The sequence below is a fragment of the Trachinotus anak genome, unplaced genomic scaffold (genome assembly GCF_046630095.1).
Source record: "Trachinotus anak isolate AG129_WGS33_773 ecotype Australia unplaced genomic scaffold, CSIRO_AGI_Tana_v1 ptg000007l, whole genome shotgun sequence".
Lineage (NCBI taxonomy): Eukaryota > Metazoa > Chordata > Actinopteri > Carangiformes > Carangidae > Trachinotus > Trachinotus anak.
In genome coordinates this window covers 15,453,043-15,479,256 of record NW_027273858.1, presented here as the reverse complement: position 1 = coordinate 15,479,256, position 26,214 = coordinate 15,453,043, and the positions used below count along the sequence as shown (strand labels likewise).

The 26,214-nt window shown below is 42.4% G+C and overlaps 1 protein-coding gene across 14 annotated transcripts in view; it reads right to left on the bottom strand.

Annotated features, from left to right (window-relative positions):
• LOC139623071 (neurexin-1a-like) overlaps window positions 1-26,214 on the bottom strand; it is a 246,287-nt gene that overhangs the window by 93,276 nt on the left and 126,797 nt on the right. For 10 of the 14 annotated variants that reach the window (XM_071480930.1, XM_071480931.1, XM_071480936.1 and 7 more), the window contains one exon: window positions 24,926-25,045. In XM_071480930.1, the coding sequence (XP_071337031.1) occupies window positions 24,926-25,045 (120 nt within the window). Of the gene's footprint in view, window positions 1-7,929; window positions 9,381-24,925; window positions 25,046-26,214 lie in introns of those variants that run through there. The other 4 variants (XM_071480942.1, XM_071480941.1, XM_071480944.1 and 1 more) reach the window with 4 other exon arrangements.

Below are 26,214 nucleotides of genomic sequence, written 5' to 3'. Positions count from 1 at the left end.
ACAGGGCCACTCATTTTGACAGCAGTTAATCAAGGATTATGACCCAATAGTAGATTAAGAGATTCTGATATCTGATAGCACTGATGCCTCACCTGGCAATATGCGGTCGGCACATTGGGCTTCTGTCGTTTGGTTTTGTCATTATTTTATGACAATATACCTACCAAGATATGGTTCTTGCAACACCTATCACAATACAGCATGTGATACAGTATGATTAAAACATCTGAAGTGGCAATAAAGCTGAAATTCTTTACAGAGTACAGAGACTGATGGGTGACAGAATTTGGTGTAACACCTCCAACAAATCTCTCTGCAGCAGATCAGCAAGAAAACACTGTTGGAGAAAGCACAAATAAACAGAAAAGAAGATTGTGACTTTGGAAGACACCCACTGGATTTAGCAAATTCCACCTTCTTGAGGCTTCATATTGGCCTCAACTGAACTTCAACTTTTTTACACAGAACAAGTATTGTGGATTTGGGCCCTATCGTATACAGTGAAGTCACGGCTAGCATGGATTCCACAAACATGTAGCATGTTCGTATTGTGTTAGGATAGACTCCAAATATAGCTCAAGCAGCCGTAAAATGAGAATACCTGCAGCTTCTACCTAGTTTGACAGAAACTGAGAATCGAGAAATCTGCCCCTGCATCGTACTTCACCATATTCTATCCTCGCACTGCTCTGAAGAGATAAGCCTTCACCTCATCATGACAGGGCCCCGGGGGAGCCATACCAACCACCCTCGCTCTTCATGGCAGGGGACCATCAATTCATGGTTGAGGTAAAGTTCTGCCCCCTGGGCTGGTAACATTATGCCATGAATGCTCAGTCGACCAGTGCCACTCACACCCTTCTGCCCCCTCGTCGGCCATGCTCACTTCCCCTAAGCCCTAAGTGATACATGAGCCCCTGCCTTGTGGAGCAGAATGGCCCATCCAGGCAGAGCTGACAAGACCCAGTGTCTTAATGGAGCAATACACCAAACGGGCCCTTTGTTACCCCGACCAGCTGCATATCTGCCTCCCCAGCCAGCAGCCTTGGCTCTGATAGAGGTGTCTCACAGTATCGACAGCTTCTAATTTACTCTCTCATCATCACTTGCCTCATTTGCTCCTCAGATACAATGCTCCCTTTCTCTCAGTTCAGGTCAGCCATTTTGTTTGCCAGCAATTTGTTGATTAGATTTTTCTGCATCCAGTGTTTCTTTTGCGTGCCAGCAAAACACATATCAAAGTTAGACTTAGAGAAGATGAAGCATCAGTTGATCCTCGGTTGGCTTTTTTCATTCCCAGTTAAAAGCCCGTTTGACTGATTACATGCCATCAGACATCAGTGCATTATTTAGTTGCGGTGTGTCTGTGTGCTAGCATGTACCGAACGTCGCACACTCCAAATGGTCTCTAGAAGCTGTTGTTTTCTCTATTAGGGAGCCAACAGATGTGTAGTATGACTGCAGTTCTAATTACTGAAAAAGACAAGTGTGGGGGATAATTACACAGTGGAAGTGAGGCAGAAAACAGAGTCCAGGGCCAGTGCTCTGATCTGAGACTAGAGACAACTCTGGCTGCCCATCAGCATATGCAGCCCAACCTGCATCAGCACAAACACTGCTCTCACAAAGAAGCTGCTTTAGGATCAGACAGAGCCACTGCGCTTTACTGAGCACACCCTTTCATTAGCACTATTCTTAAAAGCAAATGATATAGGAGTCTACGCTGGGCCGGTACAATTACAAAATGGTTGTGCTGCAGGATGGCTTTTTTTCTGGAAATGATTGAATACAGCCACATCTCTGCCTCTTAATTACGGGAAAATATCAGGTAAAACCCTCTCCACTGTCCTTCTTTAACAAATCACCGTTTAGCTCCAGGCGATGTACATGTGCAGCAGGTAGCAGGAAAGTGGAGCATAAACAACACTCCAGAAACCAGCAGGCACTGTTTAACACATTTAGTTTGGTACATACAATACACTGTGCTGCATTCATGCTCTTCATTTTACGTAAATCCTGACGCGCAATATAAAATCATATATATTAGAAAACGTGTGGATTAATTTAACAATTTCCACCTCAAAACAAGTTCATTCCTTTTGCTAACGTGCTAATTTTCATCACGTCCCTGCATGACACTGCTTTATTTTCACTGTTTACTCCTTTTGTAAGCCGTACCCAGGAGACAGCGAGCGCGCCTTGGCCCTAATTGCTGGATTAAACATCTGCTTTGCCTATTGCTGAGTAGCCTCACTTTGTAAGTAAGCCTCTACTAAGTGGCGAGATATTATTTAATTAGCTGCATATCTTATGGAAATGATACAATGAAATGAATCAAGAGGAAAAAGATCACCAGAAAATAAACATTGCATGTGCGTGTGCTGAGGTGTATGAGAGGGAGCGCTTGTTGTGCAGCACAACTACTGGCTTTATACACAGCTCTTATCAACAGGCAGTGTAGGAGCACTATGAGAGAGCTGTCCTCGATCTCACACCGATGCCATGTATCTACCAACAAATAAATATATAACACAGGGGCAAAAAAAAGAAATGTGCGTGGGTATGCATTGTATTTCTACACTATGTTGCAAAATATATGCTAATATTAGCTTGTACTTAGGTGTTCAGGCAGGCGTGTTTTTATCAGCCCTTGCCAGCAGGCCTGAGGCTCTAAGAGATGGAAGGAGCAATGAGGAAGGTGAATTCCCACACAATCCTATTAGAGTGGATTAGGGGGCAGCTTTCTTTCTGTTGCCACTCTGCTGCAGGTGAGCAATTGTGAATGGCAAAAAAAAAAAAAAAAAAGAAAAAAAAGAAGAAGTTATGACATGTTTGTTTCTCATTGAGGGCTATTGTGAGACTTTGAGACTATCATTAAGGAAACATACATGATATTAAAGTTGTTAGGCGATGATTTGTAAGCTAAGAATAATTATAATGCTGTCAATCAAAACCGCCCCCACAGAGAAGCTTGAGGATGGATTTTTTTCTCTCTCTCTCTCTTCCTAAAACAGTCATGTGAAATTTAAGTAAAGGCTCGAGATTGATCAGATGATCAATAGCAATCACACATTTTTGTCCTCTGCAGACTGGCTGCCACAGAAACCCATCCTCTGCAGCCTCCCCTGTGGTTGGGGGTTATCAAGCTGGAAAGGCCTCCATCTTCTGTTGCTTGTCCTTTGACCTTTCCCAGAACCAATTAGTCCATCACTGAGGGTGTTATCACTGTACAGTCAGAAACTGCCGGGCAATTATGTTTTTTAATACCTTCCAGGTGCACATATTCCTTTATGATTTCAAATCACAGCCAATTATACATCTCACTATATTAACTGAACCTTTCTCATGTGCAAATTAGCATTTTGCTCCAACTATCTACGTTCACACTCATCAGTCGTGACAATGATTCAAAGTGATCAAAGAGATGAAAGATGATTTGGGAGAGTGTTGCGCTTTGTGTGTGCAGTGCACTTGCATTTGTGACAATTGCATGAGTGTGTGTGTATATGTGTTATATATATATAGGCATGACTGGCGCAGAGATAAATGCTGCCTCATTGTGATGACAGAGAATGAGGCTTCTCCAGGGTGACTGAATTAGAAGATTAGATGATAAAACATTTTTTTTAAGAAGTGGGCTTTTTCATTCTTATCTCCACTTGATTCATTTCAATGTATCTATTTTTTGTCCCTTTCTCCATCAGAATTGACAGTTATAGTTAGTGTTAGTATACACAAGCTCAGCTGTGGCTCAAACATTTTAACAGTTAATAAGGAAACAATCCTCTTTTACCCACCCTATTTTCCTTTACATAATATCGCTCCCTTATTCCTCTCATTACCATATTATTACACATGAATTTGTCATCTCTGCCATGTCTAAATTCCACTGGCCTCATTTGACTATGATTACACAATGTTTTTCTGCTATTTTCTTCTTCATTTCTCGATCTGCAGTGTATCCTGCCGTTAAAAAAATCCCTTCCATTGCACCCTGGCAAAGTTAAAATTACTGTGTGATAGTTGTTTTTCCAATTTCTGTGCAAAATGTTGAGTTTTCTCTATCACACTTGTTAGATGTCACACAGATGTAACACAAGCAATGAAAATCAACTAGACAACATGTCATTTGAAGTATTTTTTTTTCTTATATTACCTTTAAAAAAGAGACCCAGAGGTGTAAACAGACAGACAGAATGTATGAACAAGAAAGGGGGAGAGAGGAGGAAAGAAGATGCTTTTGATGATGATTCACTGAGTGCCTTATGGGTAAAGAGCTCCCTGACTCAAACTCATCCAGGACCTATGCTTGTGAGGGGCGCAGACATCCCCTTGAGTCAAAGGAGGGGGCCCTTCTTCTCTCTCTCCCTCTCTATCTTCCAAGTCTCTAATCCGAAACCGGACACATTACTCAGCTGACCCCCTCGCTGCCCACCGCACGCACAGTCAGGTCTCATTTCCCTTCATGCCAACCATAGCCTGGTCACCACCGAAACCACACACACCACTGCAGGCGCAAAAGCCTGCCCACTCTGTCTGCTTGGATGGGCTCTGTAGACCAAACGAGGGAGATGGGGGGACGGGTGGGTTACGCTGAGTGGTCGGGAATAAATGAAGTGCAGAGAGGGAAGGAGGGAAGGAGGAAGGAAGGAAGGAAGAGAAGAGAAGAGGAGAAAAATGTAGGGAGTGAGAGAGAATCATAAGATGCAAATAGGTAAAAGACCTAAAGCACACACAAATAAAAGGAGGGTGTTTGTGTTCTGGCACATCAGAGGAGGAGGAGAACGGGATGACTCTCTCATTCGTGGGTCAATAACTGCCTGTGCTCCCTCTAGAGCAGAGGAACATGTACTCAGATCCTTATCAGGGCAGCTATCATCACTGCCGCCTCACAGAAGCAGAGATACTGTCATCCTCACACTATCGCAGAATGACATCAGCTCAGAGACATGGGAGTAATTATATTATACAAGCCCACAACACACCGGTAGCAAGGCAACATCAGAGACCATCCACTTTCTCCCTCCTCTCTCTCTCTCTCTTTCTTTTACTTTTACTTCTTTCTCTCTCTCTTTGTTCATCTTCATTCTTTCTTCATTTATTTCTTCCCTCTGTCTTTCTCTTCTCATCTGTTCTCTGCAGCAGTGTCAGCACAGACGAGCACTGTCTCTAATCCATTCAACCATTAGCTCTGAAGGTGCAGAGCTTTAAAATGGATTATAATCACTTAAATTGCTTAGCCAACTTTGATCAAACCACAGGTTTGAAATACAAAAGCCATCTACGCAGTACTTGATGGAGCAGGTGTTTTGGGGGGTGAAGGAGGGAGGGAGGTCATGAGAAAGTCCACTTTCTCATTAACCACTGAAAAAGATTCGTTGTTGAAACTGTAAAACACTTCTCCTATTGATCGGACCATCTCATCTCTCCGGTCTCAATGAATAAGAACAGGTATGGAGGAAAATATGATAACCTAGTTATCCAGCATATCGAGTATTATATCCAGGAAAGAAGACTCTCACCTCTGGGAGTCTATTCATGATGAATGGTATGTCTGCTACTCAGAGTTGATACTGTCTGAACCTCATTACTGCTAGCCCTAAACAAACAATGCATCACACTCCAACTCAATTTCATACATCCTGACCATGGTAATTTTCTTCTTCTTTCCACATAAATCAATGACAGATACACAAGTTCAACACAAAGGGGAACAAAAGATCTCTTACAGGATGCTGATATGTGGGGAGAGCAGTATGTGTTCTGCACTGTAATCACTGACATGAATTTTATGCTCAAATGGTGGAGAGGAAATAATGGATGGACAGAAGAGCATCCAGACGGCCAGAGTTACTAAATTTAGCTACATGCTAAGTGAAAAAGTGCATTTCTATGAAATACGGATGGAGGCAATTTGCATATAGAACTAACTGTCAGCACTCTATTAGCTTTGTTTGGTCTAATCACTTGAGACAATATAAAATGCACTGCAGCAATAATGGGGAAAGGCAGGTACAGTTACATAAGTATAGCAAATAGGATTAGATTTTAACATTGACGGTGACACCAAAATCTACGAGAGAGAGAGAGAGAGAGAGAGAGAGAGAGACAGAGAGAGACAGAGAGAGACAGAGAGAGACAGAGGGGTGGGGGCAGACAGACAAGGAGAATGAGAGGAACTGAAGATAAGATAAGGTTTGTTTCTGTTCTTTAATACATAGATATTACAAATATAAAGCAAAAGAATTATGCTGTTGAAAAATATTGAATGGAACCTGAGGGGCTTTGGCTCTTGTATTCACAAGTTAGACTGGCAACATGGAGCTGTACATGTTTAATTGCTGCAGAGAACAGACACCCCATGTAAGGACCGAGCCCCATGAAAATTAAACCAAATGCAGCACAGCTAAGACATCAGCACTGGGGGTTTACAGCAGCAGGCTTTGTCCCGGAGCCAGGTACCATGTTGAACAGCATGTCTCCCATTTTGCATTTATGCACCCTCCATGCACTGATCAACAAAAAATTTAATCACGTTTCTGTGAAAGCTTTTTCTTTGGGCCCCTGCGAGCTTTCTTTCTCTCTCTCTATGGTAATAACGGCACGGAGGAGCAGGCATGATAACTGCGATATTAAGTCATGGAATCTGCCTGAGAGGACCACATGCCCTCTGGGGCCTTGGGGAGAGCAGGAGGCAAGTGTTGTCGGCTGCAGACAGGTCACGGCAGAGTGGCCTAATTGCCTCTCTTGTTGTCTCAGTAGGCCGGCAAACCTCCCATCCTCCTCATCATCACTGAGGAGCACTGACTCCCTTGTACCTCCAGGTCTAACTCTGCCCAGTGATCCAGGCCCCAGCCTTGTCTCTGAGCAGCTCCTGTGTCCAATAAAAACATCCTCAAAATGCCACTGCTGCTCTGTAACCCTGTTATCGCTCGCTCAGCAACTGCTAAACTTTAATATTAGAGAATCCTGAACATTGCAGGAGCGATTTGTTGTACATTGTTCTACAAGCACTATCTACTCACTGGAACCGAGGCTACCTCAGCATTACGTCAGTGTTAAACCAGTGGTGGTTACGTCATTCAAAAATAACTGGGTAGTATGATGACTAAAGAAAAGAAGTATGGTGGGGTTTTATTTGTCATGCAGCTTCAGTCTTAATCATCTGCGTCACTCCGAACTTCAAGTGGAATTCACACAGTGAAAAATGTGGAGACAAGTGCCAAAAAAAGTGGGGAAAAAAAACCCAAACCAACCAAAAAACTGCAGTATGTCTAAAATCAGTCACACATACTGTATTGAGGCAAGAATGCTGCAGTCTACCGTGAATACTTGGGGTAAGGTTATATAATTCCTCATAGTTGAGACTCTCCCTCTTTTCTTGCCCGTCCTCACTCTTAATGCCTGTGTCATGAACCTTCCTGCCACACAGGGTAAAGAGGCCTCATCTACACTCCACGCTGGGCAGGGGCCAGGAGCGGCTCAACGCCCTACGGAGCCGGAGGCAACACATCTTTGTCTCTTTCAAACACCCAGGGGCAACATGGAGCGCCACAGCGTTCTAATCCTGTCTAATCTGGACACAGTGGAGCATCTGGAGATAGGGATATGGCTAATCTCAGACACGGAGACAGAGGGCACTTTGCTGAGAAGGAAAAAGAGGGGACGGATCTTTAAGCTCGACTCGCTGTGTCTTACAGAGCCGTGTGTATGTGTGTGCGCGCGCGCGCGTGTGTGTGTGTGTGTCTTGGGAAGGGCATTCTTAAATACAGAAAAAAGAAAACAAGATCAGGTGATGTTCCAAGATTGAATCAGCAGTAACATTTAGAAAAGTTGACATCAGTGATGAAATCTAAAAAAAAAAAAAATCAGATCAAGAAGTTTCTGATGGCAGAGTGTGTACTGATGGTGAGACAAAGAAATACTTACTGTGCCCTGCTCTTAGGGATGCAGGTGATCTGTGGATAGCAATAGGCACAATATGGTGACGCTTGTTTCCATGGGAGAGATGAATGTGGTGGAGACCCTCCACAGCACCTGGTTCTGACCCTGCCACAAAGCCCAGGGCCAGAGCAGTGATCCACAAGGCCAGGTGGGTGAGTGAAGCTGAATTCCAGTTTAGGGGCTCTGCTAGGGGCCTCAGGGGAGAAAAGTGTGACCTCCAGCCTTCGAACATCTTCCCTGAGTGCCCAGATGAGGCTTCAGACCAAGGTGGAACTTGAAGTGAGCCTCACAGCCCCATACTCCTCACCTCGCCAAATCTCACTATGCCCAGAGACACTCGCACAGATCCACAGAGAAATTTTTAAAAAACAGCAAAAGGGACAACACACAAAATGTCGGTTGTGGGGAAAAAAAAAAAAAAAAGAGCCTCTTGCTGTTCTCCACTGAGTTAGGAAATCCGTAGCAGCACCCAGAGAGGTAAAGAGGTATCATAAATCATCATAAAAAACCAATCAAAAACATTCACTCAAGAAATTAGGGCAACCTCAAACAGCAATGGAGAAATCCCAGCTTGCTCCAATTCCCCTAGTTCCCTTGTTCTCTGTGTTTCTCTCTTTCTCCTTCTGTTAAACCCTCACAAAATTAGAAACATCTTCCCACCAAGAACTGTTAATATTCCAAAAAAAAAAAAAAAAAAAAAATTACAATTGCCAGGAAAAGAAGAAAGCCAACTTCAGAGGAGACTGATAGCACCTGTGCAAAGTGAATTTCTTCAGAAAACCAAGACAGACATTCTGAGTTTCCCTCCTTTTCCTCCTCCAGCGGTCTCAAAGGATGTCCAGAGGAATGGGACCATAGTTAAATCCGAGTCTCATTTGCATGTGTCGGACAGCTGCAGCAGCGCGCGGGAGACGGCGTAATTGCACCTGTAAGTTGTGCCAAGTAGCGCACCCACTCCCCATCTACAGATCTCTGCTCTCAGTGAGACCGAGCGATAGCACCGACAGTACCTGAGAGAGCAGAGCCCTGGGCAGCAGCACACACTCACACACAGGCAGCAGCAGCATCGGCAGCGCCGTTCCAGAAGATGTGCGCAAGAGGAAGAGGAGAGAGAGAGAGAGAGAGAGAGGAGGAGGAGGAGGAGGAGGAGGAGGAGGAGGACAGAGGGAGGGGGAGCCTCAACAGCCAGCCAGGAAGCAGGGGGGAGAGTGGCTATGCAAATGGGCAGCATTCACAGAGCGAATCACTGGTGCCTGAGTGCATTGCAGAGGAAGATCCTATTTAGGCAGAATAGCAGGAATTGAAGCTATGTCCCCCAGCCCTGATTCCTTTCACAGTGTCTCTCTGCTCTGCCTGTTCAGCCCCTTTCCATTCCACTCTCCTGTGAGGACATTCATGAGCAGTAAAAAGAAGAAAGGAAGCAAATGAGGATGCAGGACGGGCGAAATTCATTTCTGTTTCTACTTTTATCATCTTATCTCTCCAGATTCCTTTATTCTTCCTCTCCCTGTCTCTCTTTTTCTTCTTCTGTCTTCTAAATTTAGGGAAGTTTTGTGATAATCGTCCTGTGGATATAAAAAACTGGAGCCAAGCTGTCCAACCCAATCCTTGCCTCTCCATCGCCCAGAGAAACTGTATCTATAGGTTCTCAACCTACCGGACTCTGCAGTCTGTCGTTAGCAAGATTTTAGACGAGTGATGATGCTGCAGCTCACATACTGTAGGCAATTCTCTCTCTTTCTCTCTCTCTCTCTCACGAACATATGAACAAACACACATACACACATACACACACACACATGCACTCACACTCACACACACATAAACAAAGCATGCACACTGCCAGAGCTGGCAGTTGAGCACTGTCCACAGGGAGGGTGCTGAATCTGGGCAAGTCTGCCTCGCCTGCTAATAAAAGACCATTTCTCACAAGAGAGGGAATGCTGATTGCACACTCGGTGTGCAGCCCGGGTTACGGGAATGTAGAGAACATGTGGAAATAAAAGCCCTGCTGATAAACACAATCTGGTTCAGCTGGGAAGTGTGCTCAGTGTTCAAAGTTCAGGACTGGGGAGCACAAGGCTCAGCTGCAGTGTGCCTGCTTCTGTTTGCACTGGCCATTCAACATCCCTCCCCTTCGAAACGCAGTGTACTAAGCTGGAGGAGAAAAAAAAAAAAAAAACTATAAGCACTGCTGAGCCGATCTTTACAGTTTACAGGGAATACACAGTATTTCATGCCCAAAGAAAGCCTACTTAGACGGCGTGACACAGAGGATAATGTGTCCTTCTCCGTTTTCTTTTTCACTTGACTGTTCACATGAAGAAACTGTGAGGAAAGCAGGAACCAAAATGAACATTAATGATCAACATTTCGGTTCATCCATTTACTGCAAATGCATTAGAGGTGAGGGCTCAGATACTTTATCGTTATATGATGAGCACAACTGGAAAGATGAATATAATCTGCCATCTGGCTTGAAGACAGATGAGGAGACCTGTTATCTTTCTGTTATATCTGGTTTGCCGTTCCTATAATAGCAGTAAAAAGCCATTAAAGTACAGCACAGATGCTGCACACATTAGGAAACTGTGTTGTTCTCACCTTGTAGAATCTCAATAACTTGGTCCAGCCACCTGGTGCTAAAAAGTCAGCAGCATGGAAACGCTGCTCCCTTCTCATTTGCAATGGTGAAAAGGAATGTTCCTGCTGAATGTATTTACACTTTTATAATTATCAGCAGTGCAATCTGCATAATTACACCTAATAAGGCAATCTATCAGGGCGGCTTGCCAAGGACAACAGCAACTTACCGTGTCCTCAGTGGCAAACTTCAGCAGAGAAACCAAATGGGATCTTACACTGCAAAGCTTGACATCAGGGTAAATAAAAGTATCATGTGTGCATACATTTTTTTAAAAGTTTGCACTGTGTTTTCATTATAAAAGCTGTGTTAGTATGCAGCACCTATAGTTAATGACATCAGCAGTGAGGTTACACCTTTATCAGGTTTATCAATAGTTACTTGTTCATTTGTGCCCCCAAGTGGTGAAACTGTAAAGTGCACAGAAGATCTTTGGGTTTATCACAAGGAGAGCAGCCAGTGTTTGACAGTAAAGCATTTCCTCAGTATTCAGTGAGGTTAAATAACAGCTATAACAGCTGAGGAGGACTCATCACTGCTTCACGTCGTGCCACACATTCAAACCTTGAAGAAGAAATCCAGCTGTCATCAATAAATTGCTTTCATTCCGATCAATGTCTAAAAGCTGGTCCACTGGGATGACACTGGGAATTCGGCAGGTTGCCCTTTGCTCAGAGCGTTTTCCCTGACAAATTGGCTAACTCAAGTGTGAGAAGCCAGAGAAGCAGAGACCATGCATACAGCCTTAGGGAAAACATTCACCACTAAATTCCTTCTGCCTGCACAAAAGAAAACACCTGAGACCACGACCTAAACTAATTTCAGCTGATTTCAGCACAGTTACAGACCTCATCTCTGCTTTAACCAGATGATTGTAGTGCGTCGGCTACAAAATGAGAAAGTCCACAACCTCTTTAAATAGTTGTTTTGTTTTTTGGGGTTTTTTTTCAATTTCCTGTTGTGTTCTGACTCTTGTTCTTGTTAGTGAGATGTCTTCTTGACAGAAAGCCAAAAACAGCTTGTCTTTGTTTCCATTTAAGAGCCAAAGGATTGCACAAGTCTCTGACACATGTGATGCTTTGAGCACATTTCCCCATTTGCATCTACATTTCTCTGTTTTCCTGTGTTTCTTTTTAAGGTTAAAAAAAAAACATAAAGTAAAGCCATGGAGAGTTGTCTAAAAAGCAAAAAGGAAAAAACCCCAAAAATAGGGAGAAATGTGTTGGAAAGTGTGGCTGACTTTTCTCCTCCAAACTAAGTGATCAGTGGGAGGAGGAGAAATTGGTCTTGGGTGTAACAGCCCCTTGGAGAGGAAAAGAGTATAAAAGAACAAGAGTAGTCTATGTTTTTCACTTAAGACTACAACCACAGTGCCCTGAGCTGATGAGATGATTTTTTGGAGGGCTGGAGGAAAAACGGAGAGAGAGCAGCAGATGTGGTCTAAGAGCACCTGACCTGACTGGAGCAAGGCCTTTAAATCAGTTGAAGGGCCATCAGGCGACACTTAATCACACACAGAGAAACCCTTTAGAGAAGGACGGGCAGCAAAATTCCTCCTCCTAAAGAGCCAATATGATGCTTACCGTGGCCATTACAAGCAAACATATCTAATAACTTCTTTTTTTAATTAACACAATCAGTGGCGTGCTGAAAGGTCAGCCCAGGACTGAGATGATTACAGCAGTTCACACATTGCTTTCTAAGCAGCATGTATCAGATGCTATTGTTAGCACAGAGCAAACCAAGCATGCAGGCCAAGTCGTGCATGAACCGGGTCTACCTGTTGTGTGCAGGAGTCGACACATCTGTGTCAGACTCGGCAACATATGTGCCCCTGCGAATGAGTGTTGGGAGGCTTTCATCTCAAGGGTGTGCGGGGGATGAGATGGATGTTACCAAGTGCTTATGTTCAATGGAGTCACCTGATCATTATGAAATGTTTATCAGATTAACTGAGGAGTGTTTTAAGTCGTTAGATTCAATTCCTCCCGTTACATAAAGCAGTGCTAACATAGGTTGGTTGCTGTAGAGTCCTCGTTTGATGTATACACAACGTGCAGTGTCATCCTTCCGTCACAAAGCCACAGATATCCAGCGCTAATACTGCCTGTCATACACTGACATATTAAACCTGAGATCTTTATGCAACTGAGAGTATTCTGCGAATATCAAACGTGTCATTACTCATCCAAACACGCTTTGCAAAGGATGACAGAGAGAGACAGAGGAGCACACAATGCACTGATGCTAATGTGTGCAAGTGTACAGAAATAGAAACACAGTGCTGTCTTAGTCATCCCGAGATGTGACATGATAAGAACAGACAGATACAGGGAGTCGACGCTCAATACAAACACACGAGCCGTACAGTATTTCAGCACAGGGGGGAGGCCAGAGTGTCAATACTGTTTGTGTTAGCGGAGGATGTTACATCAGGGTGCCTGTCTGTCAGATAATTACTCTGCTGTGTCAGTGAGAGTAAGTTAAGTTAACTCTGACCTCCGCAGGTCAAAGAGGCGTCGACCTATATTATAACTAATATTATAAAGAACAGGGCCTCGTCCTGCTCTGTAAGAAAAGTGCCCTGAGATAACGTCTGTTGTGATTTGGTGCTGTATGAATAAAAATTGACTTGACTTGCTGTTTTCTCATTCATCTGCACCTCAGCATGACTCTCGTGCTGCAGAGCCCTGTAACTTAAGATTTAAGTCATCACCACAGCCATGACTGCCCTCATCATTAAGTGATTAGCTCTTTCTATGAACATCTATCTGTCATGCATGTGCCGCTGTCACACACTCAGTGATTATCATATTAAAGAAATAGAGCATACATGCATGTAAGCTAAGACAAATCAGCCACACCAACATCAAATGTCACGGTTTATGTAAAATGCTGCAAACCTTATGCGCCATGTAGAGATTTGCACTGCACACACTGTTCATTATGCAAGCTGTGAAGACTACATGAATAACATCACTCAAGCTGATAAACCGGCCCACTAATAGGAAAGAATGCACATTTAGTGTTGTAAAATCAAATCAGCAAATGGCAGTGCATGGTGGTGTAATGGAATGACTTCATTTTCACTTAGAGAAAAACAAAGAAACACAAACTCCACATCAATTCTCGTTCATCCTTACATTAATTTGTTCTCAAATGACTTATAATTAATTTAATGGTGATGCTAAATGAAGTTAAAAAGCTCATTTAAAAAGGCTGTTTTGATACTATTAATACAGAAAGTCATTTGCTTGCATTTTTTTGTGTATACATACTGCAGCAGCTTTACTCGAGTATGTTGTTTTCAGGGAGTGGCACTATCTTGGGCTGTGTGAGTATATGTATATGTACATGTAACATAATGCAGGAATTCCTCGGGAGTGCAATTTATCATCATAAAAGAACAGTGCCATGGTTATAGTCAAACAATAATAGAGCACATATACACAAAGCAGATACTAATATATACACACAGCACATCCTTTCCATTACCAGGGCTGGAGCAGACCCAAACTACATGTATGGAAAATAAACACATGGATTTTTTTTTGTCATTGCACACTGAGCTGTTTGTATAGCCAATAGGCTCCTTTTGCTCCTTTCACTCACTGGATATTGCTGGCGAGGGATGCTTTGGAGTCTGGCTGATTTGACAAACTAGCATTTTTTTTCCTTCCCAATGCATAAACGATGCCACAACAGTGTTATTCATTTCCATAAATCCATTTAAATACACATTAAGATCAAGCGCAGAGGAAATAACATTCAAAAATCCTTGTACGTAAGTGCAAATAAAGGTTGAGTGCGTGTGTGCGTGCGTGCATACGTACATACTTACGTGTGTCAGCGAGTGGGTGTGTGTATGTGTGACGATGATGTGTGCACAAATGCATAAACCAAATCCTAACTGTCAGTGAGAGAGATAGGGGTCACAGGTCGGCAGCTTTCCAGAGGCTTTCTCTCTATCTCCTTTGACAGTTCCCAAGATGCAGTGGGCCACCGAGGCACTGTGTCTGTCGCTGTCTGTCTGTCTCTCCTGAAATCCGTCCCAAGTAGATCAGTTCCCTCCTCAGAACACATCATTCTGAACAGGTCAAGGACGGACTGTGTCTCCCTTCAGGAGTCCACAGCTTCTCTGTTAACAAACCACTGCCTCGCTCCAGCTAACCCTCAGGACAAAGAGATTTAGTGGAGGAAAAAGTAAGGAAAAGTATTTTTCTGAATACAAAACTGTTTATAAACAAGCCACTTCCACTCCTCACAAAAGGCCCTTGCTTCCTTTTGAATGATGCTCATTCCTTTTGGAATAAAACTACAAAATAAAGAATAAGAAAAACTACTGATCTACTCTGTTGGAGAGGCATACTACAGTGAATTTATTTTTTCTCTGGTTTTGAAACATCGCCAGAAATATAGCTCTTTAAATACAAAAGCATCCTGCAGCCACTACCGGTAGTCGAGTGAGGATCCCTCTGCATACAGTTGCGTAATGAAAAAAAAATCTCCTTCCTGTTCAAAGTTGAATTAATGATCACCTTCACTACTTGCTGTCCCTATTCAAAGCTCACTTTAAACCCAATTGAACTTCAAAGACATCACATGTGATGTCACGCTGTACATTTCAAGTAACTATCACTGTGTATTTTTCAGTCCTGTCTCTGTTTTGAAACATTCAAGTCACATGAAACCATTCAGGTGACATGAATCAGGTGAATGAGATGAACCTTCGCAGGTGAATGTATGGTCTCCCGTGGCTCTCAACTTTATGGCAAACAATGCAGAAGCTGTAGTTCGCACATGCTTCGCACTCAAAGCTGTTCTGTTAAGACATTTGAGAAGAGGTATTGTGAGGTTGTCATCAAACAGAAGGTAATGCTGTGTGGGGCAAACTGGGACCAGTCCCAGCCTGGTCAGGTGCGAGAAAGAACTGATGAAGCCTCTTGGATGAGAGGTGAAACGTCTTCCTAGACAAGTCCAGTTGCTTTCGATTTAAAACTCCTTTGAGATACTATAGGAAGAAAAAGTTATTTTGAAATCCAATTACTGTTTTGAACAGTGGTTTGAACAGCTGACAATAGTGGACAACCTCCTGCCGACACTAACTTTAAGAGGTGGGAAGAGGTGACACATTCTGGGACAGTGCCCCCTACTTCCAGCCATGGTTTCTTCGTAGCTAACTGTGTCATACCAAACAAGGGCTTGATAAAACCCTTGTATTGCAGGTTGAGTCATCTTTGAAGTGGTTTTTGACTGTGGTTAAAAATGTGTCAAGGACAAAAGCTGCCTAAGGTGTCACCACTGTCCTCCAAGACATCAACAGCATGGAAACAGTGTGACCATTGTTTTCAGGACTTAGAGGGGACCACCGTGAAGTCCCAGCAGTCAGCAGGGTCATAGATACAGTGACAACGCACTTAGCTCCCGGGCAGATGTAGCAGGCTGTATGGGGATCTGTAACGTGTGTTGTTGGATACAAAATTTGGGTATGTAGTTTGCATGCAAAGTTAACCGCGCTGCTTCACAGTGTAGAATAGGCAAACCTGTAGGTTCCCTGTCTACTGAGTCAGAACTGTAAACCTTTGCAAAGCCCATTTAAATGTAATTGACTGTAACCCGCCAAGCTGTGGTAAGACCAGAAACTCTTAAGCTTGGAAACTTAGCTTCAGTCTAGAAAAGTTGCAGGGACAAGATATGCTTGCACTTTCCATGGTGACAACACGAAACTCGTGCAACGAAGTCCAGCAGGGAGCCACCAGTCCTGACCCTTCCATGGTATGCAGACCCATTCATTCACATCTAAGTGAAGGCTTAGTATATGAAAGACCAATGGCCTAAAGCACAGCACGCAATGTATATTTGTGGAAAAAGTGTGTCACATACACAATGAGTGGGGCAGCGTGTCTGCTAGCATTGCAGGCCTCAATGCATTCATTTCCTCGTGCCCACAAAAATGGAGATCTGGAATTGGCCTCATGTCAAATCTATTTTATGTCGATTAGAATCTGCCTTCCACATGCACCATTACATTAGAAACACCAGTGGTACAGAATCTGCCACAGACATGAAAGACTCCCAGTCACAGAAAGTCTGATGCAAGCAAAGATCTGTTGTAATGAATGATTTTTGACCAACCTTCAGTGATTAATTCTCGAGGTTGCTGGTGGGCTGGCAGCTCCCAACACCAAGTATCCAGTCTAAAATATCTTTCAAGCTTATTAAATAGGGTTCCTCTCTAAATCACTCAGTCAAGACAGCTCTATTGCTGGGACTGACTTTGGCTAAGGCAGTGAGTGATCTATGAGCCCCCCCCCCCCCCCCCTTGCTGCCTAGTGATAAGAGAGGATTTGAGTTGTACCACACATAAAGTCTGTCCTTTATGCATAAAACTTTAGAAGTTGGTTGAGTTCAAGGACAATTGAGACAGATAAGTTCCACTGACCTCGCTGTGATGGCGAAAGACAGAGGAGTTTGCATTGTCTAAGCCCTTTGTGCATATTGTTAATATTACTTGGAGCAAACAGCTATGCTCAGACATACTAAACAGTTGTTTGTTTGCTATGGGGACTGGCTGCCAAGCCCCTCTAGAAACTAAGGCTCGTTCATTTGCTTTGTTAAAGCATCTCACAAGTATATAGAGGCTCTTGCAGCTACACTGCAGGGATAGTAGGAGTATATGTCCTGTAATGTTTTGTATCAATGGTCTTATTTAGTAAAGAAATAAAAACATTTAGGGAAGAAAGTGTGTATCTATCAAGTATGTCTGATTCTTTCTCCAGGTTTGTTCTAAATGTGGAGCTTAGGGGACTTTCACACCAACAGTAGAAGCTGGAAAATGATTCAGTGGGATATCTTTGTGTAAAATACAATATTTTACCACAGGGTGTAAGTTAAGGAAATGAAATACAAGCTAACAAGCCCACACTGAAGGCTTATCAAAAACCACGACACCATGCTATGCTGTTTATCCCTGGGCTTCTTTGAGGCCAAATTGTACAACTGTGGAAAGTTTATCAGTTTTCCTCTTCATATCAGTGCTGGTAAGATCGTAGCAACAACGGCCAGCCTGCCTTTTCATTACATATGTTTGCATTCAAGTAACAAAGCCTTCTGCTGGAAGGAATTATAATGGGAGCAAAAGACGATGTGTGTGACCAGTGATGGTGTTACAGAACGACAACCCTAAGTCCATGTAGGCAGGAAGTCGAGGAGAATGGGTGAGCAAACAAAACATTAGACTTTAACACCGCAGACCTCTTTTTGTTTCCTGTTTCCTACAGGCAGTCAATCTACAGTTTTTCATAAGGTGTTCTCTAATAAGGTACACTGTGTTAGTGTGTGTGTGCTTGTACATGTATTTTATTGGCCAGTGCTGTGTGCCGGTGGATGAAGTTACATTGAACTGCTCAGGCAAAGAACTGTCCATCTGCAACAAGACTCCCTGTTGAACCAACACACTGGTCCCGTCTCACATAACCCAGAGAAAGTGGATCTGCCTCTTAAACTTACAGCAGGTAAGAGGTAGAATTTCCAAAAGCAAAGACTCTTTGAGTTTGGAGTGAGTTACTTAAATTTGCTTCATTCCTGAGATGTACTGTATCTTTTCTGCTTTTGTCTGTGACCATCCTCCTGTCAAAAGGTGGGTAACATAATACATTCCTAGCTCTGTAGTCACAGATGCAATGAGTGATATAAATATGTATTATTTGTTTCTAACTACAGAGCAACCCACTGTTCATTGTGCTCCTGTTGCTGAGAGCTTCGATTACAATGTCCATCAGCATCTGAATTTGCAATTCAGTGAAGTAAAAAATCAAATTTTCTCCTCAATTAAATGACTTCTGTGTCTGAAGTCATTCACAGAATGTCAGCAGAAGCAATCAAAACTTTTTAAATAGTTCAATGCAAGCAAGCAATCTTGTTCTTTAAGGGATGCTTTAGATTCTTGCCACAGTTCTCCCAAGTGTCATGTTCAATAGCCCAAGTTTAGGAGAGAGGGGAATATTCACAGTGTCAGTGTAACACCCAGCAGGGTAGTTTAGCAGATGTTCTGTCTTCGAGTCAACACTTTAATTAGTATTGTGTTGTGGAGAAACAACAGCTTCTTATTCCCTGTCAACATGCCCCTCCGGGCTACCAATTAATAAAAAACACCTCAAAGATTAGGTTCTCACCACGGCACTGCAATGAGCTCTAGATGAAGCACTGATTACAACTGAGATTACAGTGAAGGCAACTAAATGTGCATAACGCTTGTGCTCAACTCTGACCTGACCACATACTGTTCATTGACAGACAAATAATGCTCAGAAACTCTTGTGATACACAACAGCACAAAGAAGTGTTATCACTGACTGAGACCACTGCAGAACTCTGACACACCATACGAACAGCAGCGCGGGCTTGTGAAGCAGTCCAACATATGTCAGACACTGCTGCTGCTCCATACTAATGCCACTGTCCCAGCATGAAGCTACATCACATGTGAAGCTTTATGTGCCATGTGTCCTCGCAGCTGTATCCTACGTTTTGCTCTCATGATGTGTAAGTCACATTCATGAGTACCAAGCCAGCTAAAAGATGTTGGTGATTCAACACCACTTCCTGCAGAGACCTCGCTGCTTGGGCAAAGTTACAGACATGTTACAGCATCCACGGTGGGAGGAAAGGAGACCTGGTTTCCATGCCAACAGCCTTTACCCACATACGGCCACTGGCACAGAAACCCATTTAAATTCAGATACTCAATCAGCATGAGGAAATTATTGGAAATAACTAGGCCGGATAGTGACCGAGAGTTGGAGGAAGAGGAGGAATTAGTGGAAATAAAACAAACAAAAGAACAAAAAAGAGACTGAAAACGATAAAATCTCCTTAAGTTGCTCAGCAGTGATAGAAATCTTGAGGAACAGACCAACTCAGTATCCATCTGGAACAGCAAACAGCAGCTGTGGGATATGTGTAGAAATAGGTGTAAATCCACACCGTCCTACAGAGCTTCAGGCACTGACACATACAGCATGAAACGCGTGAAAGTGACTCTAGACATAGCATAACTTTAAATAAATGGCATATTTCAAACAAGTTTCTGCTTTTAGTAGTAGAGGAACTGTGTGGCATACAAGGTTAAATATTTTACCATGTAAAAAAATATCAGAATAAAGGATCCTTTAAAAAACTAGGCTTAGTTATTTCCTAAAACCAATGGGCACTGTGGGTTTTAGCAAACATTGTTCAAACTGTAAATAGTGCACTATTTGCAGTGGCGGATTGATACACATTTGATATTCCAGCCAGTATTGTGTATCTATGAGTGACTATACTGTGATCAATTCAATGTTGAGTTTGTTCTTTTCATGGGATTTTTTTTCACATAGAAGACATCCCCAGACTTACTCATTAAGACCATATATATAATATGAGCATATAATATCCACAATTACTCTTACAATGTTTTGGTTTAATGGTGCATGTCTACACATAAAGGACATGTTAATTATTTAATCATCTATGTCTCTTTTTTGGTAAGTAAATAAATGTATAATTTTAAAAGAGGAATTGTTTTCTCCACTGATAAACAGAATGATCATTTGCTCGTACATGTGAAAAGCCTTACAACAGATCCGTGAAACTCCACATTGGACGTGCTGTGATTCTTGTAAACGTGTGTGCACATTTTACAAGAATGGCTACTGGAGTGAATACGCTGAAGCACTTTAAGACTGCTTCTCTCATATCTTGGGGCACAATGGCTGCTCAAAGCTAGGCCAAGCGTTCAATACACACTGAAGCCCAAATATTTTCAGACCCATGGATTTGTTTCGCTGAGCTGCATTAAAGGAGGGCGACATCCGAGGCAAAGAGAACATTACTTCCATGTGACAGCAGGCTGTTTACTCCAGTGCCTCCTATCCCCTTGGCCTCACTACTGGACTGGGTGTCCCCTTGTATTGATCGAAACCAAACTAAGTGGTCTAATCCTTGCATGCCACCACAGAGCAATGGGACAAAACTGTCTGGAGTACTTCCTGCCTGTGTCGGTGTGTGTGTGTGTGTGTGTATTCTTGTGTGCGTGCTTATCTGTATGGTAAATGTGGAGGACCGTCGTGACTGTACTGAAACACAAGTGCCCTATTTTATGAGACAAGAAAATTCCAGGTGCATACCAGAAGATATACAATAGACTAAACTGGGGCAGATAATTGATCATGCTATTAGCATTATGTTCTTGACTAATCTGCCTAAATATGAGGAATACTACCATAATGGGTTTATTGGTTGATTTAGATTCTGAGTTCCTGTCTTTTTAAAATATTTATTCGAATTCTTACTTTTGTGGATTGATGCAAAATAGGATCCTTTCACTTTCTGCTGCAGAAAGATCAGACCCATGTCTATTATAGATGATATAGTAGATATCGAGCCTGGGGCCCAGACAGACTATTCTCAAGGTACAAAGACACAAGAATGAGCATTGACTCAGACACATTAGAAATCAAGGGAGAGGGGCTCGACTTTGCCCCTTAGGCAGAGACAATGGATACTGGACCCACACAAACTCCATTGTTGATATAATATTGACATGGCACTAATAGCTCTGGCTGTAAGACTGGGTGGATGAGCAACCAGGCGAGACAAAGATTGCGTGAAGGCCAGGCTTACCCCTTGCTGTAGCCTTTCCACGACCCACTTTAGCTCAACAGCAAACACCATTCTGTTTGTCTCTGTATATTACTCTCAGATGCTTGACCACTGCAGGCAAACTCCCTCAGGAAGTCTAGACCAGAGTTTAAGTCCCACAAACGCACACCCACACACACCAAGCCAGCTTCTGAATGAAAACTTTTTCAAATCCCAGTGGACATTACAGAGACGGCAAAATGCTATATGGCAATATTAACTCATACACTACGCTTAGAAGAAGGCACTGCTAGTGTTTTGGCTGATTATCAGAAGCGGTATGCACCTGCAGAACAGCACTGATGACTTCACCACACACCGACACACACACACACACACACACAGTCTGTGTCTCCTGTCTGGGTCACCAACTAAAATACATTTTACACACCATTTTATTCCTTCTGGCATCAAAAACAGCGTATAGTGATGAGAGCAAATGCATGCTTAACACCATTCACCACCGTCTCAATTCATTTCACATGCATGATGATCTGAGAGAAATTTGATTCATCTTGGCCAGCAGGGCTTGTAGGTTTTTTTTTTTCTCCAGTGGGGATAATTGGTTCTATAAATACAACTCGAAGACACCGCGTCCACAGTTCATTCAAAAATAAATAAATAAATGGATCACAGTCGCATCACTGGGATGAAGTGTTTTAGGGATGATGAAGAGAAGATGTGAAGATGTTTTTTTTATATCTGTGGCACCAGTTATTCTGAAGTGAAAGGGGCAGCGCTGGTCTGAAAAGCTGAGAAACTTTTATCATTGCAGCTACTCAAAGCACAGCCAGCATTGCTCTGAAAACTGAAACCGGAGTCTATGTGGATACATGCCATGCATACATGCCATGCTTATTGTAGTCTGCTGAGGATGTTAGTCTGCATCCCCCATGGGGTAAAACAGTTAGGAAGCCATGTGCTTTTGCAGTGCAGTGATTTTGTATTGTAGTTGCTAATCTATGTTCACTTTCCCTCTTCTCTTAACATCATGGCTTAAAATGATGTTAAAAGAAAGAAATATATTATTTTCAGAAAGCCAAAGGTAAATTCTTGGTACTTGTTCGGGAGGAAAGCGTAGTAATTTAACATATTCATAACAAATTAGCATCTGGGATCATGTCCAGATATGAATACAGTGTATGTCAGATAACATATTCACGTTCTGTGAAATTACACTACTTATGAGTTTTAAATTATCTTAAAAAACAGTATATGTGCCAATAATATTTAGTCAGTTCAAATTCAGATATGCTGTATTTCAAAGTAAAAGGCCCAAAGCTGCTATCTGCCTTTAATTTGATGGTTTAAATTCACAGATGAATGTTTCTTCATAATAATAACTGAAACTGTGCTGACAAATTAAATCTATTTAATTGCAAGTCACTGTCACGTACAGTTTTTTCTTTCTTTAGTTGAGTCTGAGTGCACTAGAGTTGAATCCCGTCATTATAAACCAATTAAAACCAGCAGAAAAGAAAGTCAACATTTTAAATTGACATGAGCTGAACGATGAGAAGGTATTGTTTTATCAGACATAATATTAATTCCCTTGTGATATGTGACTGACAGCTGTTCAATTCATCCCAGCTGTGAATGTTTTGGGGCCAGGAGCTGTGAAATTGAGTTTTTCTCCTTGTGTGAAGACAGGATGCCAAGACTACCCACATGAGAAATATCTGAAAATGCAGCAAGCTTCCCATGAAAGTTGCTTTCCTGGAGACCCATTGCTCTGTTGTAAATTGCCTGCATTTCAGCTTATGCAAATATATCTGGTAAAAAGTGATATTTTCCTCAGAGATGCTCCTCTCGTTCCCTCTATCCCCATGACAATCCATCAACACAGATAAAACCCAGCCATCTCCAGCTTCATTCTTCCTACTCATAGATTTCCTTTGGCAGAGTGAGGCTGCATTGCTGTTTCTAAGGACTAGATCAGTTCATGCGTAGTGAACGAGATTTCTTGGAAAGTATGTTTTTGTGGTTGCACATTGCATCCCCAGGGCCTGCACATTGATCCGTCCTATTGTTTTCCTTATTGTTTTGTCAGGTCAGAAGGAACAATGAGGCCAGCTCCTGTAACCAGACTCAGCAGGTAGAGCACTTTTAATCAGATATGATATAATATATGCACACATGTCCTGTGAGCTGCTCTGCTTCCAGTGCTGAAATGAGCTCTGTGGGCCTGCTCAGGATGAATATGCATGTCAGGAAGAAGAGGAGAAAAAAAGAAAATTCCAAACTGCATTTTTTTCCCTCACTTTAACACAACGGGAAGGTTCACAACAAGTTCGCCATCAAAAATATCCCTTAACACCTCCAGCACGAGCCCTACTCCTCAGATGATCCAAACACGGTTTGAGGAATGAAAGGGAGAGCAAAACGAGCAGAGGAGGGCTGGGATCAGGATGAGCTACACTCAAGCTCACATCTCATGGACAGAAGAATCCTTTTAGTGTTATCATAGGCTGCAGATATGTTCAGGCTACGAGGCTGCGCAGGAAACTATTAACACTTTCTCTTGATAACAAAAGACAGGGTCTTATCAGGATGGTAGAAGTGACACAGAATGCATTAACATTTATGGTGCTCTCTCCTCTGCTTTTGTGTCATCTCCAGAGTGCCCACTCTGTTCCCTTCTCCTTAATGCAGTTCAGCACTTTGCCCATTCACCCCTTACTGTGTGAACTGCTGCAGAAGAAAATAATGACCACACAAAATCCCCTCTGCATGTTTGGCATAAGAAAATAGCCCATTTTCTAAAAGTGGAGCAGACATTACCCTGGTTCTCTCAAAAGCTAAACATTAATCAGTAAACAGTCCCTAAAACAAGACGCCCATTTAACTGTCTTTAACAGAGATTAATATCACAGAACTTTTAAACTGCTTCATCATCAAAGCAGCATCCCTGTTGAGTATGCCAGGATGCATGCTGTTAAGTCACCAGGACGCATCCTGGCAGAATTTAAGAGCATCTTTTGGTAAATGTCATTTTTTGTTTGTTTGTTTGTTTGACTTGTTGTTGATGTTTTATTTAGCTGAACACAATGTTTGTTGCTCCCTCTAGTGGTGTGGCTCTCAAACTTTAATGAGCCTTCACTGAACCGTCAGCCAGATGTCACAAACGTGGAAGCTTCCGCCGTTCAGAATATCAGCAGCTCTCGACTCCCTCAGTGAAGGCACACACATACTGTATTCAAAGCAGAGCCACGGAAATAAAGCTCACGAGTGTCAAGATCCATTCATGGACTAAATTGCAGCACATCAGTCAGCAGTAACAGCCGACAACACAGTTCTGGCTTTTGCCGAGTTTGATCTGAGTGTTTACAAAATCTGGCAAAGGACACAAATGTAGCACAGGAAACAACACTAATGAATGCTATGTGAAAGCGTAGGATTAAAATGGCCCTGCTGCTAAATGTCCCGATGATATTTCATGAGCTTAACAGATGGGCCGAATTATGCATCTAATGCTATTAGCTGAGTATAAGGGTTGTCATTTTGTGTGAATTATGGGGGCTGGAAAGAAATGGTGAGACCCATCATTTAATGTTACTGAGGGTCTGCACAAAGTCAACAAAAAAGATTCATGTTTACTATGCATTTATAAAAACACAAGACCATTTGGACGTGGAGAATTAAGAGGCAGAGTCCTACCGTCATTACACAGTGGTCCTCCAAATGTTGTCATGCTGCAGTCACAGCTGAAGCCCTCCCACTGCTGAAGGCACACACCCTGGTTGGCACATGAGTCCTCTTGGCATGTAGTGCTGGGGCCTGCATGTGGAGACAAACAGTGGGTCGGTGAGTGGACTTTTATAACAACAGGCAGCGAAGTCCGCCGTTAAACTCTGCAGTGAAATTAAATGTCACGTAGAACATACAGACAAAAGGCCTCTGCAAACGGAAGCATACACAAGACAAACACATATTCTATGCAAACACACTAACTGTGAAGTCATGTTTTATATTCTTTCTACAAAACGGCGCTAGAAATTGCAAATTTCCAGGTGGCTTACCGCCTGCCTGAGCCCTCAGTGAATTTTTACTGTTTTTACTGTCACAAAACAGTCACAACAAAAACCTCACAGATAATAAAAAAAAACAACAACAAAAAAAAAAAAAACATCTGAGTATTTAAATAAATTCAAATAATTTAAACACTTGGATTAACATTATGTTAGTGATTTAAATATTTTATATTCAATAATAGCAGAACACAGAACATTTTATGTATGGATTAGGTTACAGCCTCCATTTACATCTGGCAAGTGAAATGTGTCCACTACAGTAAACAGTACACACTGTAATCCAGTTCCCCTCCAAGCTGTCACACACCTCTGACCGCCTGTGGAGATGGTTTGTGCAATCAGATTACAATCTGTCTTCAGTGATCACCCAACGTGCACATTATTACCAGCTGTGAATGGGCTGACAGGACAATGATCCTTGGTCAGTTCCTAGGCTGTAGAGTCCTGATATGTAACCATATGCCTTTAAATAGCAGTGCATCCAGTTGTGTTACAGTCAGTGTTAAATCTTTGTGTTTGTCAGTCTGAGCTATGATGCAGTAAATACACAACTGTACAGACTGCACTGGTTGTGTGACAGTGACGCTGTGTTAGTTCATGTCAGTGGGATGGTGAGGAATAGTATGAATGAATGTTGTTATTATTATATGCATATTTTATTTCTAGGTTGATGAGATATTTTAGCTCTGTAATCCTGTTGGTTTTAGACTATTTTTAATAATAATTTTAATATCAGCGTCAGGATATTTTAACTACATTTATGGCACATAAACGTCATTAAATCTGAATAGTGACAAACACTGCTGCATAGATTGATGCACAGTAGCAGTCCACTTTACAGCCATAATTACCCATGTGGAGCACATCTACCTTTCTTTTGATGGTTTAGTCATTATCACTGCGATGGCAGAGAGT